General features: G+C 45.4%; 1 protein-coding gene across 11 annotated transcripts in view; it reads right to left on the bottom strand.

Moving 5' to 3' along the window:
- KLHL3 (kelch like family member 3) overlaps positions 1-15,730 on the bottom strand; it is a 278,377-nt gene that overhangs the window by 58,527 nt on the left and 204,120 nt on the right. For all 11 annotated transcript variants that reach the window (XM_058735748.1, XM_058735762.1, XM_058735785.1 and 8 more), the window contains 2 exons: positions 14,927-15,048; positions 5,860-6,022 (listed from right to left, as the gene is read on the bottom strand). In XM_058735748.1, coding sequence (XP_058591731.1) covers positions 5,860-6,022; positions 14,927-15,048 — 285 coding nt within the window. The remainder of the gene's footprint in view (positions 1-5,859; positions 6,023-14,926; positions 15,049-15,730) is intronic.

Genomic DNA, 15,730 nt, shown 5'->3' with positions numbered 1-15,730 from the left:
CCAATAAACCAGGGCCCTGGCCGACGAGGTTAAAGATTAAGCAGCCCTGGAAACAATAATGATGGCTAAGAAACAGGCTGCACCAAACACCAGGGTCCCTTTCTCAGCTGCTAGCTACCCATCAGCTGGGGGCAAGGGTCAAAGCAGTCAGCTTCTAAATTGGGGGACAACCCTCCCCCACCCCAGAATCAAATATCACAGCAAAAATCTGGGGACATAACCTGGAGGGGGAAAGCGGACCTGGAGGAACCAGGGGGGACTGCCACAGCAGGAAGAGACAGGGCCATTCCAAACAGGAAGCCAATCAGGCAGCTGGGGGGAGAGAGGTGATCCCCCTCTCAGAGCTATACTGTATCTGCCTCTTGGTGCCTTCACCAGAGGGCTCAAGACTTATCAGAGGCAAGAGCTCCCCTTAAAAATACTTGCATTTTTTGGAGAGCAATTGGCCAATATCTATCAATTTTTTTAACGCACACTCTCTTTGAGCTACTTTATGCACTTAGATGATACTCTATAGGGACAACCTCACTATTGCTTACACACTAACAGTTGTACTCCAAAATAGCAGGTATAAGAATCCTCACTCAAGCATTGTATATGAAAGAAAAAACAGGTAACATTAATATCCACCAGTTGAGGATTGGTTAAATAAGTTGTAGTCCATCCATATGATGCAGCAGAGAAAAGCAACAAGATGTAGCCATGCACAAGGGTCCGGAAAGAACTCCAAGATTTTGTATAAGTCAAGAAAAAGTACAATGAGTACAGAACACATCTATTTAGGTATGTTAGAAAGCAATATATATATATATATATATATATATATATATATATATATATATATATATTCCATACAAATATATATTCCATACAATTACCCAAGATCGTTCCCTTCAGAGTCAGAGATCAGTGCCCTTCACAGACAGGGCATGAGATAAATGGACTTTGTGTTTTGTAACTTTGTGTACTGATTGAATTTTTTTATGAATATAAATTGAATTTTATTGAATAAATTCATTTCAATAATAATGGTATAGCAATGTTCCTGCTAACATGAAAGGGTGTTTGGAATATACTACAAAGGGGTTTTTTAAACTGGAAAACATACATATGCAATGAAAAAGATGGAGAAAGCTCTATGTCAAGGTGCTGACTGTGGTCCTCTCTGGGTAGAATTGTGGTGCTTTGCCTGCTCTTTCTGCCTATCTGATTTTCCTTTAATGATCAGGGGTGGTTTTCTACTAAGACAGCAGTAACAAGAGCAATAACAACAGCAAAAGAAAGTTTGTGTTGGAGAAAAGAAAAGAATAGAATTCAGAGGTAAAACTGGGGGTCATGAACAAGTGCAGGCAGAGGGCAGCTAGCCAGAGACTAGGGAGGGCATGGGAAGCAGGACATACCTGCCTGTGTATCTGGATAAAGAGAAACCAAAATCAGAAGCTCTGGAAGTGGTCCTCTCTCCCAAGTAGCAGCCATGGTGCTGATCTGAGGAGACTCATCTCTCCACCAGGACCCGGATGAGAGGCCCTGTTACTATAGATCACGAGATGGGTGGGGAGGCTCTGAAGTACAGCCCCTGTGGCGGTGCCTAATTCTGCAGGAGGCTCTCCTCCCTGTCCTCCCATGCCCAAAGCCATCCTGGAAAAGAGCAGGATGTACTACCCCCATCACGTAAAGGGAAAAAAGGCCTAGGGTCACTCAGCTCCAAGTGATGGCTGGTCTGATACCTAGTTTTGAACTGGATGGTCTCCTTGTATTTTCTTGGTTTAAAACACCTCCTAATGAAAGGCATGGGGTAGGCAAGCCTGTGACCACAAGGGCTGATACTGCCTACCCCTTGTATGTGACCCTGGTTGGTGCCCACTTACAGTGGGATGGGGACAAGACATCAGCTTTGTCTCAAGAGGCATTGATGGCAGAGAATGCCAGGTTCCATCTAAAATCAGGGGGTACAAGAACAAAGAAACAAAGCACACTCACATCAGTGGGTAGGTATGAGGGATTAAGTGTGGATCATCATTTCACACACGCTTCTCAAAACACTTCACAATCTTACCTTCATATTTCTTCTAAAATCTTTCTGTTGAGGTCTTATCAACCTCTGCATTACCATGGCTTCCCTGCTGTGCATGGCTGAGGCCTACAGAAAAACTACGAGCAAGAGATGGTCACAGGCTCCACACAAGGCTCCACAGGGAGGAAACTCTCAGCCTCAAGTGACACTAACAGTGACAGGAAAAGTAGGAGGACTCACATGTGCAATGAGGGGGCAGCCTAACAGCGAAGAGAAGATGTACACATCTCACTTCTCCACCCAAAGATGACTAAACACCCTGAGTCTAGCAGAGAAGCTGGTCATCTGTCTACATGGTCTGGTTGTTGGGATGCTGTGACTACATGGCACAGTCTTCCAGGCTCACATTTCCAATGAAAAACATCAACTCTAGGTACCAACACTCATCAGTTACCAATCCACAGGCCCACCTATGTCCAAATGGAGCCTGGAGCCAAGGAATGTAGTAGTTATAAACACTGGCTCTTGAGTCAATGCTATGGGGTTTGAACCCTGCCTCTGTCTCTACCAGCTGTGTGACACCAACTAATTTCTTCACTTCTCTGTGCCTTAGTTTCCTTAGCTATTTCATGCATTAAATGAGATGATGTGCATAAAATACTTAGCATAGGGTGTGACCCAAAGTGGCAGCTCAATAAATGCCAACTAAAAATAATTCAACAGGACATCTATATACACATCTGTGTGCACAAACACCCACAACGCTGACAGAAGCCAATCACCATGACAGCATCAGGATGAAGGAGTATCAAGACAACACTGTGTTCCAACAGCATACTCCCCATCCTCCCACAAGTATCTGTCACCATCAGACAGTGAAAGGACCACTGGGGGAAGACACAATTTGTGAATGTGGGGGAAAGAACCAAGGAACTTGTCAAAGTTGAGGGTTAAATACACAACCCAAACTTCAGAAAATTGTTGTCAGCCGACTACAAAACACAAAACTACACATACTTGCAAATGTTGTGCAGAAGGAGAAGGCTAGGGAGGGGAGACAAGGAAGAAAAAGAGAATTGCTGGCATGTAAGCACTCTCCCTTTGCCCCTATACCAGCAGATGTTCACAAGTTGACCTGGGCCTTGGCCAAGCTCTTGGCTCCTGGTGAAGCAAAGCCTGAGCACAACCCTCTTCGAAGGCCGGGCTGGGAACCCTCTCTAGGCAGAGAAAGGGCTCCTTGAGAAAAAAGAAGAAAGAAAGTGAAAGATAGAAAGCAAAAAGAGGGCACAGGAGTGGGAGCAAAGAAATAGGAGACTCAAGGTTCAGAGTCAGGAAGAGTCAGCAGAATTCAGAACTGGGACCACTGGGGAATGTCCTTCATAAGAATCATCATCTTACCAACTGTGTCTGAAACAGACTTCAGAGAGAAATGAGAATCGATGTAGGCTCCTAGAGTCTGAGAGGTTGATAAAAGAACACAAGGATTCCAAGAAATAGAGCACATGCGTACTGCCTTGTGGACTGAATGACTAACACAGCACAGGGAGCTGGCAGGTGGACAGGCAACAGGCCCTTGGCTCATTTCCAGACACGGGATGAATAGGAGACACAAAGACAGATGGTATTTGTTTGGGCAGGGGGAAGAATGAGACACTTTAGTGCAAGGGAAAGAGGGAGCCATGAGTGAATCTATTGATTAAAATGACTAGACCCATTGCCTGGGCCACCCATGATCCTTCTTTGTCCTCGAGTCAAAATAAATATCAGTGAAGATTTCTTTCCAGCTAAACATGGTGGACTGAACATTCATGTCGATCTCTGTTCCCTCCCAAAACCCCACTAAAATGAGAGCATGACAAGCTCTGGCAGAGAAACGGAATGCAATCAGCCCATTATCTGATGTGGAATCAGCCCATTATCTGATGTTCAATTCATTCATTCATTCATTCATTCATTCATTTATTTAAATGTTTACTTATTTTTGAGAGAGACAGAGCACGAGAGGGGGAGGGGCAGAGAGAGAAGGAGACACAGAATCTGAAGCAGGTTCCAAGCTCTGAGCTGTCAATTCAAAGCCCGATGCAGGGCTCAAACTCACGAACCCCGAGATCATGACCCGAGACGAAGTTGGACGCTCAACCGACTGAGCCACCCAGGTGCCCCTGATGTTCAATTCTTACAAAAATCTGTCTTGGGGCGCCTGGGTGGCGCAGTCAGTTAAGCGTCCGACTTCAGCCAGGTCACGATCTAGCGGTCCGTGAGTTCGAGCCCCGCGTCGGGCTCTGGGCTGATGGCTCGGAGCCTGGAGCCTGTTTCCGATTCTGTGTCTCCCTCTCTCTCTGCCCCTCCCCCGTTCATGCTCTGTCTCTCTCTGTCCCAAAAATAAAATTAAAAAAAAATTAAAAAAAAAAAAATCTGTCTTACAAGGATTGGTGGTAGGAATTTTTTTTTCATGAGAGCAGAGACTTGTTTAGTTTTCTACTACTTCTCCAGCACGTAAAATATGTCCAACATAGGCATTCAAGCATCGGTGAACAAATATACTCCCCAACAAAGTAATGCAACATAATGTCACAGTCTATGCCTAGTACCGACTTTACTACACTTAATTCCATATTAACTAGCACTTCTTAGATATTTTCTAACATCTGTGAGATTACAAGGTGAATAAAATTCAGGCCTGGGGCGCCTGGGTGGCTCAGTCAGTTGAGTGTCTACCTTAGGCTCAGGTCATGATCTCACGGTTTGTGGGTTTGACTCCCACATCGGGCTCTATGACAGCTCACAGCCTGGAATCTGCTTTGGATTCTGTATCTCCCTCTCTCTCTGCCCTTCCCCTGCTCACTCTCTCTTTCTCTCTTTCTTTCAAAAATAAACATTAAAAAAATTTTTTTAATAAAAAAATAATTCAGGCCTGAAAAAAGCAATTATTAACTGCCTTTCTGATTATAAAAACCTAATTATAATTGGTAACTCAACTTGGTTGTAGAAATGGTACTGGGAGAGCAAGAAAGAGCGTGTATACATGAGGGAAAGTCCATGAAACCTCAGTCCTGTACTTCTGTGAAAAGTCAACAGATAATATCTCAAACTAATAAATCCAAAATAGTGACACATTTTATTTAGATAAATGGAAGTAATAAGTAGATGTTGTACCTTTTAGCAGAATCAGAACCTGCCCTTTAATTCTGTCAGAATTGAAGGTTGAGTGGACATAGAGAATGGACCTGGTGTGGGAAAGCAGAGCAGGGGACTCTGGCTTATCATTACAGGCTCTGCAGTAGTATTTGGCTTCTAGAACCATACTCATAGAACACTTTGATCAAGACAGAAATTTTCAGGGCGCCTGGGTAGCTCAGCTGGTTAAGCGTCTGACTCTTGACTTTGGCTCAGGTCATGATCTCAAGATTTGTGAGTCTGAGCCCCACACCGGGCTCCGTGCTGACAGTGCAAAACTTGCTTGAGATTCTCCTTCTCTCCCTCTCTCTCTGCCCTCCCCTGCTCATGCTCTCTCTCTCAAAATGAATAAAACTTAAAAAAAAAAAAAAAGGGAAATTTTCTTAACAACAAAAAAGACTGATTTCAAGACCTAACTCAAATGATTCCTCCTTCCACAAAGTCTCAGATCTCCTTCCTATTCTCTTGTGAAAATAACTGTCTGGCAATTAATCCTATTCCACTTGGTGATTGGTGGAACTCTCACTGTTAAGGATCCCTCCACCTGTCTTGTCTCCCCGACTACATCACAACTGCTTCCCAGCACAGCACTCTTCTCACCGTCTCTGAGGAGCAGGTTATTAAACCCACAAGCTCGGGACAGGTGCAGCACCCCAGCTCCCCGTTACCTGCATATGCGTTGGCCTGCTGCAAAAGGTCAGTGCAGGTGTGCACATCGGCAAATGCGCGGATGCCCAAGCAATTGGTGGGATGCAATTGAGACTGCAGGAAGTCACAGCAGTTCTGCCGAACATCCATGAGCTGCAGCAAGCTGGCTGCTGGGAGCAGCACCTGGAGAAGAAGGTGACATTCTGAGACACTAGACACTTCTGGCAGGGCATCATCTCGCTAAAGCACCATCCCAATCATACCACTCCCATGCTCGCGAGGTCTTGCATGGCTCTCCCCTGCCTGTTCAACTAAGTCCAAACTTCCTTCAGGGCAGCCTCAGCCCCATTTCCCACTACTCTCCGCTTGGTAGATCCTCAGCATCAGCAGATGCTCTGTATCCCTACATTCCACACCAGTGCCTACCAATCACGAATATATGAAATCTCTGGGGATCTTATTAAAGCTCCAATTCAATAGGTCTAGGGTGGGGCCTGAGAGCCTGCATTTCTAATGAACATCCAGGTGATGCGTGCAGCTGCTGGAACCACCATATGGACTGAATGTTTGTGCCCTCCTCCCCCAGATTTGTAATGTGAAAGCCTAACCCCAACAGGGCTGTATTTGGAGACCGGGGCCCACGAATAAGTGATAATGGTTAAATGAAACCATAAAGATGGGGCCCTTACAAGAAGACAGAGAGACACCACAGCTCTCACTCTCTCTATAGTGTGAGGACACAGGAAGAAAGCGACCTTATGAAAAGCCAGGAAGAGTCTCATCAGCAACCCAATCAGCTGGAAATCTGACCCTGGACTTGTAATTTCCAAAACTAGGAGAAAGCAAATTTCTGTTGTTTAAGCCACCCATTGTGTGGTATTCTGTTATGGCAGCCCAAGCAGACCAAGATAGATTGGTTCTCCTACTTGGCTACATACTGAGTCACCTGGAGAATTTTTTAAATACTGATGCCTATGTCTCACCCCCAAAGATTTTAACTTAATAGGTATGAGATGTGACCTGTCCAGTGAGATGTTTCTAAAGCTCCCCAAGCATTTTAACATACAGCCAAGTTTCAGAAAGCACTTCTCTACAGCTTTAAACATATCATTTTCACTCAGAAAGGCACTGACTAAATTGTTAACTAGTGCGTTCGCTACTTAAGCATCTGTATGCCAGGTACTGGTCTAGGTTCTGGGGTTTAGTGGTAAGCACAGTAAACCATATCCCTGTTCTTAAGGAGCTTGCAATATACTGGAATAAAAGAGTGACCCTCAAACCCCTTGAGATTCAGGCAATCACACCATATTCTGCCATCCAAAAGAAAAATGGCAAAGAACATCTTTAGGTACATTCTCAGAGAAACGAGAGAGGCATTTCCTTTTAAAAGGTCACAGAACACATGAGTATTTATGCTGTATCCTGGAAGACAGAAATAGTTCCTGCTCAGGTGTGTGTGCATGTGTTTTTCCTAAAAGCCAGAGAAGACTGGCTTCAGCAGGCCAGAGGGGTGCCAATCCCAGTCTAGTTTCCCTAGGACTTGCCCACAGCTGCCAAAGCCTGCCCTCTGGATCAAATACCCAGAAGAGATGGCACAGTCCTATTAGACCCCAGCTCTGCTCCCCTCCACCCCCACTCTCGGGGAAAAGGTACCCAGTCTGAGAATGACTTTCCAGAAAAGAAACTTGAAAAAAACAATCACAGAGCATTATAGTTTCATTGAGGCTGCTTAGCTCGGGGTCCCCAGCATCCATTTCACCCCCAAACAACACCCATGCGTCCCAAGCCTTTGCTCTTAGCTGCTCCCCTGACTCTTAGGGAGAGTGTCTGGGCCAGACTCCAGCTGTTCTCATCCACAAGAGCTTGCCCAGGAAGACTTAGGCTACAGATGTATTTGTTTTGTTTTTCTGATTTAGGGCACTACAAAAGTCTTTTTTTTTTTTTTTTTTACAAGATTTAAATTCTAGACCCTGACCTTCTCCCCAAACATGTCTGAACACTCCATGCAATAAGGCCAAAAAGCCTGTCCCCCTGCCCATTCTTGGGCCTTGTCCCGCTACGAGGGTAAACAGCTAAGTTTGCTTAGAAATGAAGCGTTTCCCAGGACACAGGACTTTCAGTGCTAAAACTGAGGCAGCCTTTCCTCATCCCTGCTATAGGCAGAAACCACCAAAGTCATCCTCCACCACCAATGCTCCTACTAGTGAGCTAAGAGCCTACTCTCCACAAGGCAAGCTCTTCCTCTTTATGAGCTTAACTTCTTCCCTCACACAGCTGAGTTCCAGAAAGTTCTAGAAAGCATGCTCCTCTCCCTTCTTTCTTCCACTATGCTATGTCCCCAACGGTAAATTAACATCATGTCCTTAGTAATTTTCGAACCACTGATTCATTCCAGAGAAGGAAAAAGGTAAATTCACCCACTCTTGGGAGTTTTAGACTATAATGTAGCTCCAAATGTGACCATCTGAGCTCCATCCCCACTAAGCAGCCACCTAGTGGGTAGCCCCACTAAGCACCCATAAACTGGGAACCTCAATTAACCTGTGAGCTTGTTCAGTCCAGCCAACCAGATTCTAGGACCAGATTAGTCTTTGCCTGCTAGTTAAGTAGAAAACCATTAACCATTCTTGCTGAATACATAGCAGGAAAGGCAAGCTGTGTTTCAAATCCCCAAATGACCTCTGTGATACCCCCTTGACCCAGCACTAGCTACAATCTACAGTTAGGGCCATAGATCGACAGGTCATTCTGGTTTGCTGAGACTTCGCCCATTTTAGCACTGAAAGTCCTATGACCCAGGAGACCCCTCAGTCCTGAGCATGCTGGGACAGCTGATCATACTAGGAACCAGGAACTTCTAATCAGTTATCCTAAGAATCCCTGCTGGAGAGGAATAATCAAACACTGTCCAGAACATACTGTACTCAGTGGTGGGGCAGGCCCCAAAAGGGTCAGGCTAAGAAGAGGCAAGAAAGGGACAGCAGCCTTTTAAGCCCCACAGAGGAGGATTTCTGAGAGTCTGGTCCGCCCCCAAATTGCACTGCCAGTCAAACCAAGATGACAGCATGCGAGAGACACACACCTCCTTCCCCCTTGCCCTCTTTTTTTACCATAAAGGCAGTGGCACGGTGTGGTGCTTAAATTCTCAAGCTTATGACAACCAGCCAAAGAAATTAAAATAATAAATACTCCCTGAACATATTCCTTAGGTTATACTTTCAGTTTTTAAAACCTCCCTGGATACAGCTAGCTCCCTACATAGCTTTTCCCTACTGTTCACAAAACACACTTAGCAGGCAAAAATTCTAAGGCTTTCCACCTCTCTATACACCACCCCCCCATCCTGTTTGGATCCACTCCTGCCCAAAAGCATTCCCAAGATGACTTCCCAAAGTGAACGGGGGCTTGTGGTTTCTCTAATTGCTCCTTCCCTCTCTTTGATCTTACACTGTGATTAGCTATGAGTCAAAAGGCCTTTTCTTCCACCACTTGCTTCATACAGGAAGGCGTGAAGAAAAGTAAAGGAAGTCAGAACACTGAGGGCAAGGTTTGGAGACCAGAAGATAAATCACTGCTCAAACTCTGAGTCTCAAGGATAAACTGGGGCACCATCCATGGGGATTCTGGGGGCTGCACATGATGGGAACAGACAAAAATCCTCAAAGGCTGTGAAAGAAAAGAGAGCAAAACATCCCTAAGGTGGCTATCCTCATTTCCCTCTCCCACATCAACAAGGGCTTTCTGAGGATTTCCTCTTCTCTTATCTTGTGTGCAACGCAATTCCCTGACTCCCTTGAGGGGCAGCAGTAACAGGTTGTGAACAAGAGACCAAGCTCGGATTCTTGGCTTGGTGGAATCACAAGGGCAGCACTGCTTGGCTCCTGGAAGGAGGAGGCTGAGCATGTAGGAGCTGCTGGCTGGAACCACCACAGGGATGTAAGATGACTCCAGGTCAAAAAGCTTTTGGTTTGCTTCTTGTCACCCCAGTGTTAAAGGTTCTGGGAAAACGGGCCCTCGGATGACCCTCAGTAGAGTTTACAGGTTTCCTCCTAGCTTGCAAATGGCCTCCCCTCCATTTTTCACGAGCAGGCCCCGTTTTGTTTTTTCTCTCCCTTGGATAACATGAAAACACAGCAGAGGATATCCCGTCACTGAGTTTGTTTCCTCTAACAAAAACAAAAGGAAATGCCCTGCCTCAGAAAGCACCTACTCCTGGAATTTCAGGGCGGCAGGGCCATGCACAGAGGGAGGGGGAGCAGAAACCAGAGGGGCCAGGTGACAGGCCTAGGCCCCAGCCACACAGTGGGTCTGTCTCTGCCAACACCAAACAAGAGGACTGGCATAGAAACGTGGTTAGGAGTGCCTGGGTGGCTCAGTTGGTTAAGCGTCCAACTTCGGCTCAGGTCACGGTCTCATAGTTCATGAGTTCAAGCTCCATCCACATCAGGCTCTCTGCTGTGAGACAGAGCTGGCTTTGGATCTTCTGTCCCTGCCCTCTTTCAGCCCCTTACCCACTCATACTCTCTCTCAAAAATAAATTTAGAAACACTGTTAAATAAAAATGTGTTGAAAAAAAAGAAAGTGGGGGAGGGAAAGAGAGAGAGAATGAGAGAAGGAGGGAGGGAGGACAGGAAGGAGAGGGAAAGCGGTATGTAGATGAGCAGAAGCACTAGCAAAATGGCACTATGATTAAAAGTGTCACTTGGAATTTTGACTTCTCAATTTACCAGCCATATGACTAAGGCAAATTACTGAACCTATCTGTGCTCTGCCTCCTCAACAGTAAAGATGATAATGGCACTGCCTTCGAGGCTTGTTGTGAGAATCCAATGCAGTAATACACTTAAAGCAGTCAACAGAGAGCCTGGTGCATAGGGAGTGCTCAGTTAAACTGCTTTTTATTACTATTAAAATTAGGAGCGGAAGTCAAGATTCTGATCATTCATTTAACAAGCAACTCAAATTCCCCATGTCAACAGAGCACAGTGAGACGGAGAGAGCTGGGTTCAAATCTTAACACTACCGCTTATTCAACCACTCGGATCATTAGCTTCTTCCACTGTGAAAGAGGGATCATACTAGAATACTTGCATTTGGTGGTGAGGTAATTAAGTGAAATAATGCATGTGAAGTGACTGCCACATGCTTGGCTTTCAATGAGTATTAGTAAGTGTCAGCTATGATGGCTGTTACCTCCACCAGGGAAAGGCAATTCAGTCTCTCCAGTGTCTGTGTGCCTGGGAAGTGGTTAAGAGTGGAGCGCTGGGAGCCATTTAACCAAGCCCCAGACTCTGATCCTTGTTTCCCAGGCTTTCAGGGGAGCCCCAGGGCCTCCAGGCTCACCTCCTCAGTGCACCAAATCCTCAACAAAGGTTGTCTTCACAGCTTGTGAGCAACTGCCTCAGCAGATACGTCACAGCATGAAGAAGCAGCCATGTTTTGATCTAAACTTTCTCTTCTCAACCTTTTTTGTTTTGTTTTCCTGGAGGTCACCCCAATCAAACCACATTGTAAAGTGAGGAGGAAAAATGTAAACAGAGTTAGTATATCCCATGGATTCCAAGCAACACGCAGTTCCCTAAAGGTTCCACACTGTGCCTTCCACTGGAGCCCCTGCACGTGCCCCACTCCTCACCACACACACACAAATGAACACAGCAGGCCCCTTTAGGGGCTCATGTACCAATGGGGACACAGGCATGCAGGCAGAGGAGGAAGGCATGACCACCCAGTACTCCTTCACGATGGGGCCCACACAACACCTCCTCAGTGATGCTGCCCCCATGACCATCCCCATCCTCCACACTGCTGACTACCTATTTGCCTAGCCATGCATCTCTACTCTCAGACCATGTGCTCCTCAGTGACAGGGTCTCTGTGCTCATAGCGCTCACAGAGCCCATACTATCTGCCTGGCACAGGGTAGCAATGTTCTAAGGCTTTATCTATATTAATTCATTTAATCCTCATACTAACTCTATGAAATTAAGTACTGCTATTATGCCCATATTACAGATGAAGACACTGAGGCACAGAAAGATTAAGTAAGCTGCCTCATATCTCACATCTAGAAAATGGTGGAGCCAGGATTTGAAGGCTGACAGTCTGACCACTCAATAAAACGGCTACTATATGAAAACGGATCCTTAAGGCAGGGTGTCAGTGAGGGCGTCAGAGAGGCTCTAGTAGAAGGGAGGGAACACAAATCATGGGTTGACAGAGTAAGTGTCTTCTCTGGCCCGAGCTCACTGAATCCCATGCCCTCACTTTACAGATGGGAAAACAGACACCATGCCGGGGACAGAGCTAGAACAAGCGCACTCACTCTTGATCAGGGGTGAAGCTACGGCTCAGACACAGGCCTCCCTTCAGACTTGACTCCTGCCTCATCTCTACTTCTTTCTCTGAACCTGCACATCTTCGATCTGGCCCCTGCCCTACCCCTATAACGTAGTTTTACAACAAACAGTGGTGAAGCCACTTTCTATAGAGGGCTCTGATGAGTTTATCTGCTGCTACCTGCCTTCATATAATGGTGTTTACACACTACCACTGGGTTAGACCAAAGCAACAAAGACAAATACCCGGCCAGGCGATAAGGATCCAGAGTGGAACATCTTCTACTTATCCAAGTTTGTAAATACTTTGGACTTGATGGGGGAGAAAGAAAGTTATTCAACAAATACATGGTAAAAAGGTTAGAAAAAGCTGGTTCCATTCATACAGTCTACAACCTCACCTACAGTGTTGTATTTGTTGGTTTGGTTTTTTTGTTGTTGGGTGCGGTTTTTTGGGGGGGGAGAGGGTGGTGGGGAAGTGTTTGGTTTTGTCTTAGTAGCTCAAGACAACACAAATTTATTTTCTTACACTTCTGGAAGTCAGAAATCCCAAAAGCATCTCTATGGATTAAAATAAAGGTGTCAACAGGGCTGCATTCCTTCTGAAGGCTCTAAGGGAAAATATGTTTCTTTGCCTTTCCTGCTTCTAGAGGCTACTCGCATTCCTTGGTTCATGGCCCCCATCTTTAAAGATGGAAACATCAAGTTGAGTTTGTGTTGGGTCATATCTCTCTGATTTTCTGTATTCTACCTCCATATTCCACTTCAAAGAGCCCCTCTGATTCTACTGGACCCACCGGAATAATGCATGGTCATCTCCCCTTTGCTTGTCCACTGATCTACAACATTAATTCCATCTGTACAGTGAACTGCTCTTTGACAGAACCTAACATATTCATAGGCTCAAGGAATCAGGACATGGACATCTTGGGAGAGGGTCATTACTCTGTCTGCTATACTATATGATTAATAGTTACTGATATACCCTAATGCAAGGTTTTTCAAAAAATTATTAACCCACTGTACATTTTTCAGTCGATATCTAGCATTGGTCATTAGAGTTGCAAAAGATATAATTCCTTTCGTTCTGTAAATATCAATATTTACATCACTTTTCAAAGTATCCAAGTGAATATAAATGTGATGGGTGGTTTGATATCAACCTTTTCATATGTTTTTTCAACACATACACTGTACTCACTTTATATCGAATTATTCTGCACTTACTGTTACTGCCCAAAAGTCATTCAGCTATTTAGTTTCTGTTGCTAGACCTAAGATGTGAGCACTCCCTTGCCGATTTCATTCTGGATGAAAAAGACCAGAAATGAATTGCAAAGGCTGTGTGTTTTATGGGGTATATACCTCAGTTTAAAAGGGGAAGGGGATTAGACTAGATCACTGTACAACCTGAAAGTCTATCCAGAGGCCAGAGACGAAGGCAGGCTCTACTGAGAGGCAGGCTCCGGAGGCCTGAAGGCAGGGTGCCTCAGACCCTCAGCTTGCCTTTACCCTTTACCCTCACAAGTACCCTTCACCATAGCAAGCCTCAGCTTAAATTTTATCTCCCAAAAGAGCCCTTCCCAGATCCCCTCACCTATCTAAACTGCGTCTCCTTGATACTCTCTAATTATATACCACGTTCCGTACCTCAAAGGACTTATCACAATCTGTGCACAGACATTACTTGTGTGCTGATTTGATGAGCATCTGTCTTCACCCCCAGACCACAAACTGCGTGACAGCAGGCAATGGAATCACCCCTTTTATCATCACAACCACGTAGCCCAACGAAGTGCCCAGCATATAAGAGGCACTCAAACATCTGGGTTGAATTGAATGAAAAAATGATTACCAACTCAGCCTTCCAAATACTGTGATCCTGATAAAGGAGGTGGTGTTCTGGAAAAGGGAAATAGGTATTTTGGTCACTGGAGAGGTATCTGCCTCACAATAAAGAAGGTGGAACTGTGGTTTAAGGAAAAGAAAAAAGGAAAATCCTTCATATCACATGTACCTTCCAGCATTTTACTGAAATAGTAAGGCCCTTAATGACAAGAAATAGTATGTCCTGTGTCTGTGTTTGGCCCAGGGGTTTGTAGGTTCCAGAATGGGCCACACACCCTCAACCATCTCTCCTTGTGCAGCATGCCGGTGCTGCCTCATGTCCCCAACCATTAAGACGCACACCTTTGGGTGAAGCAGTGTCTTCGCTGGCTCCTCTTTTCAAGGCTCCAGATGGCTGAGGATGAGGGCGGGGCAGCAAAAGGAGGAAAAGGCACACATTTCGCGGCCGCACACCCCTGCTGAGACTCAGGCCTGGTGCTTGGCATCTCCATCTCTGAGCATGAGTGCTCAAAGAAACTCAGGTGACTAATGTTGAAACAGGAAAAATTTTTAACAGCCTCACAATCCACAGTGAAAATCCCTGAGATGAGATGATGACTGGGGAGAAGTGGGGTCACCCTTCACCCAGAGTTTGAACCAACATGAGTTACAGACTTTGCTCTGGTGCCCAAGCTCATTTAGAGGCATGACGGCTTAGTGGTTAAGAGTATGGGTGCCATGATCAGACAGGCATGGGTGTGAGGGTCTTTCACCCAACTAAAGGCCATGTGATGCAAGGCAAGTCACCTAACCTTTTTGGAGCTTTAGCTTCCTCTCCAGCTACCCAATGAGTTGTCGCGAGGGTTCAATGAAATGATGCAATAATAGTGCATGGTGAGCGATTAGCTGGGGTTGAGTTTACCTGGACGTTCTCTTCGGTCACCTCGATTTCTGCAGTATAGATATAGTCAATCAGCTTATTCAGCGTCCTCCCATCCACATCCTTGATTTCTATCTTCTTGGCTTTACTCTCAGACATGTCACCTACAATTCAAAACAAAACCAAAACGGACATGAACTTGGTGCTTAACTTTCACATAGCCTCCTGCCCTGTGTTGGCAGCATAAAAGCACTGGGAGGTGGCAGAAGGGATTCAGGCATGGAGGAGGATAAAACAGCTGACCTCAAGGGCACATCAACTTTGGGTCTGTGATCATCTGCAAACCCAACTCTATGCATTCCTCACTCTGTCTGTTGCCCATTCCCATTTTGAAGGCAAATCTGTATGCAGTAGTAACTCATTCAACCAACACTTACTATAAACCTGTACACACAGGGCCCAGAAAAGTGAACAAGATATGCACCTGCCCTCAAGGAGCACACGGTTTAGCAGGGCAGATATATAAAAATATATGAGGCGATAGAAGCTTAATGGAGATATAAATAACATGCCAGTATAACAACAACAATACCAAGTAACATTTATTAAGTGCTAACTACGGCTAAGCAATGGGCTAAGCACTTTAAAGTGGCACCTCTTTCAATCTTCACAATAACCTAGGAGTTTCATTAATACTATCCCCAGTTCACAGATGAAGAAACTGAGGCACAGGAGGGTGGGTATTCATTTTGCCCACAGTTACACATCTAGGAAGGGGCCAGGCTGGGACTGAAACCAGTGAGTGTGACTCCAGAGCCCACACTCTACTCACGATCCTCTACTAAA

Source organism: Neofelis nebulosa, chromosome 1 (genome assembly GCF_028018385.1).
Source record: "Neofelis nebulosa isolate mNeoNeb1 chromosome 1, mNeoNeb1.pri, whole genome shotgun sequence".
NCBI classification, from domain to species: Eukaryota; Metazoa; Chordata; class Mammalia; order Carnivora; family Felidae; genus Neofelis; species Neofelis nebulosa.
Note: the sequence above shows the minus strand (reverse complement) of the source record. Positions and strands in the feature narration are given on the sequence as shown.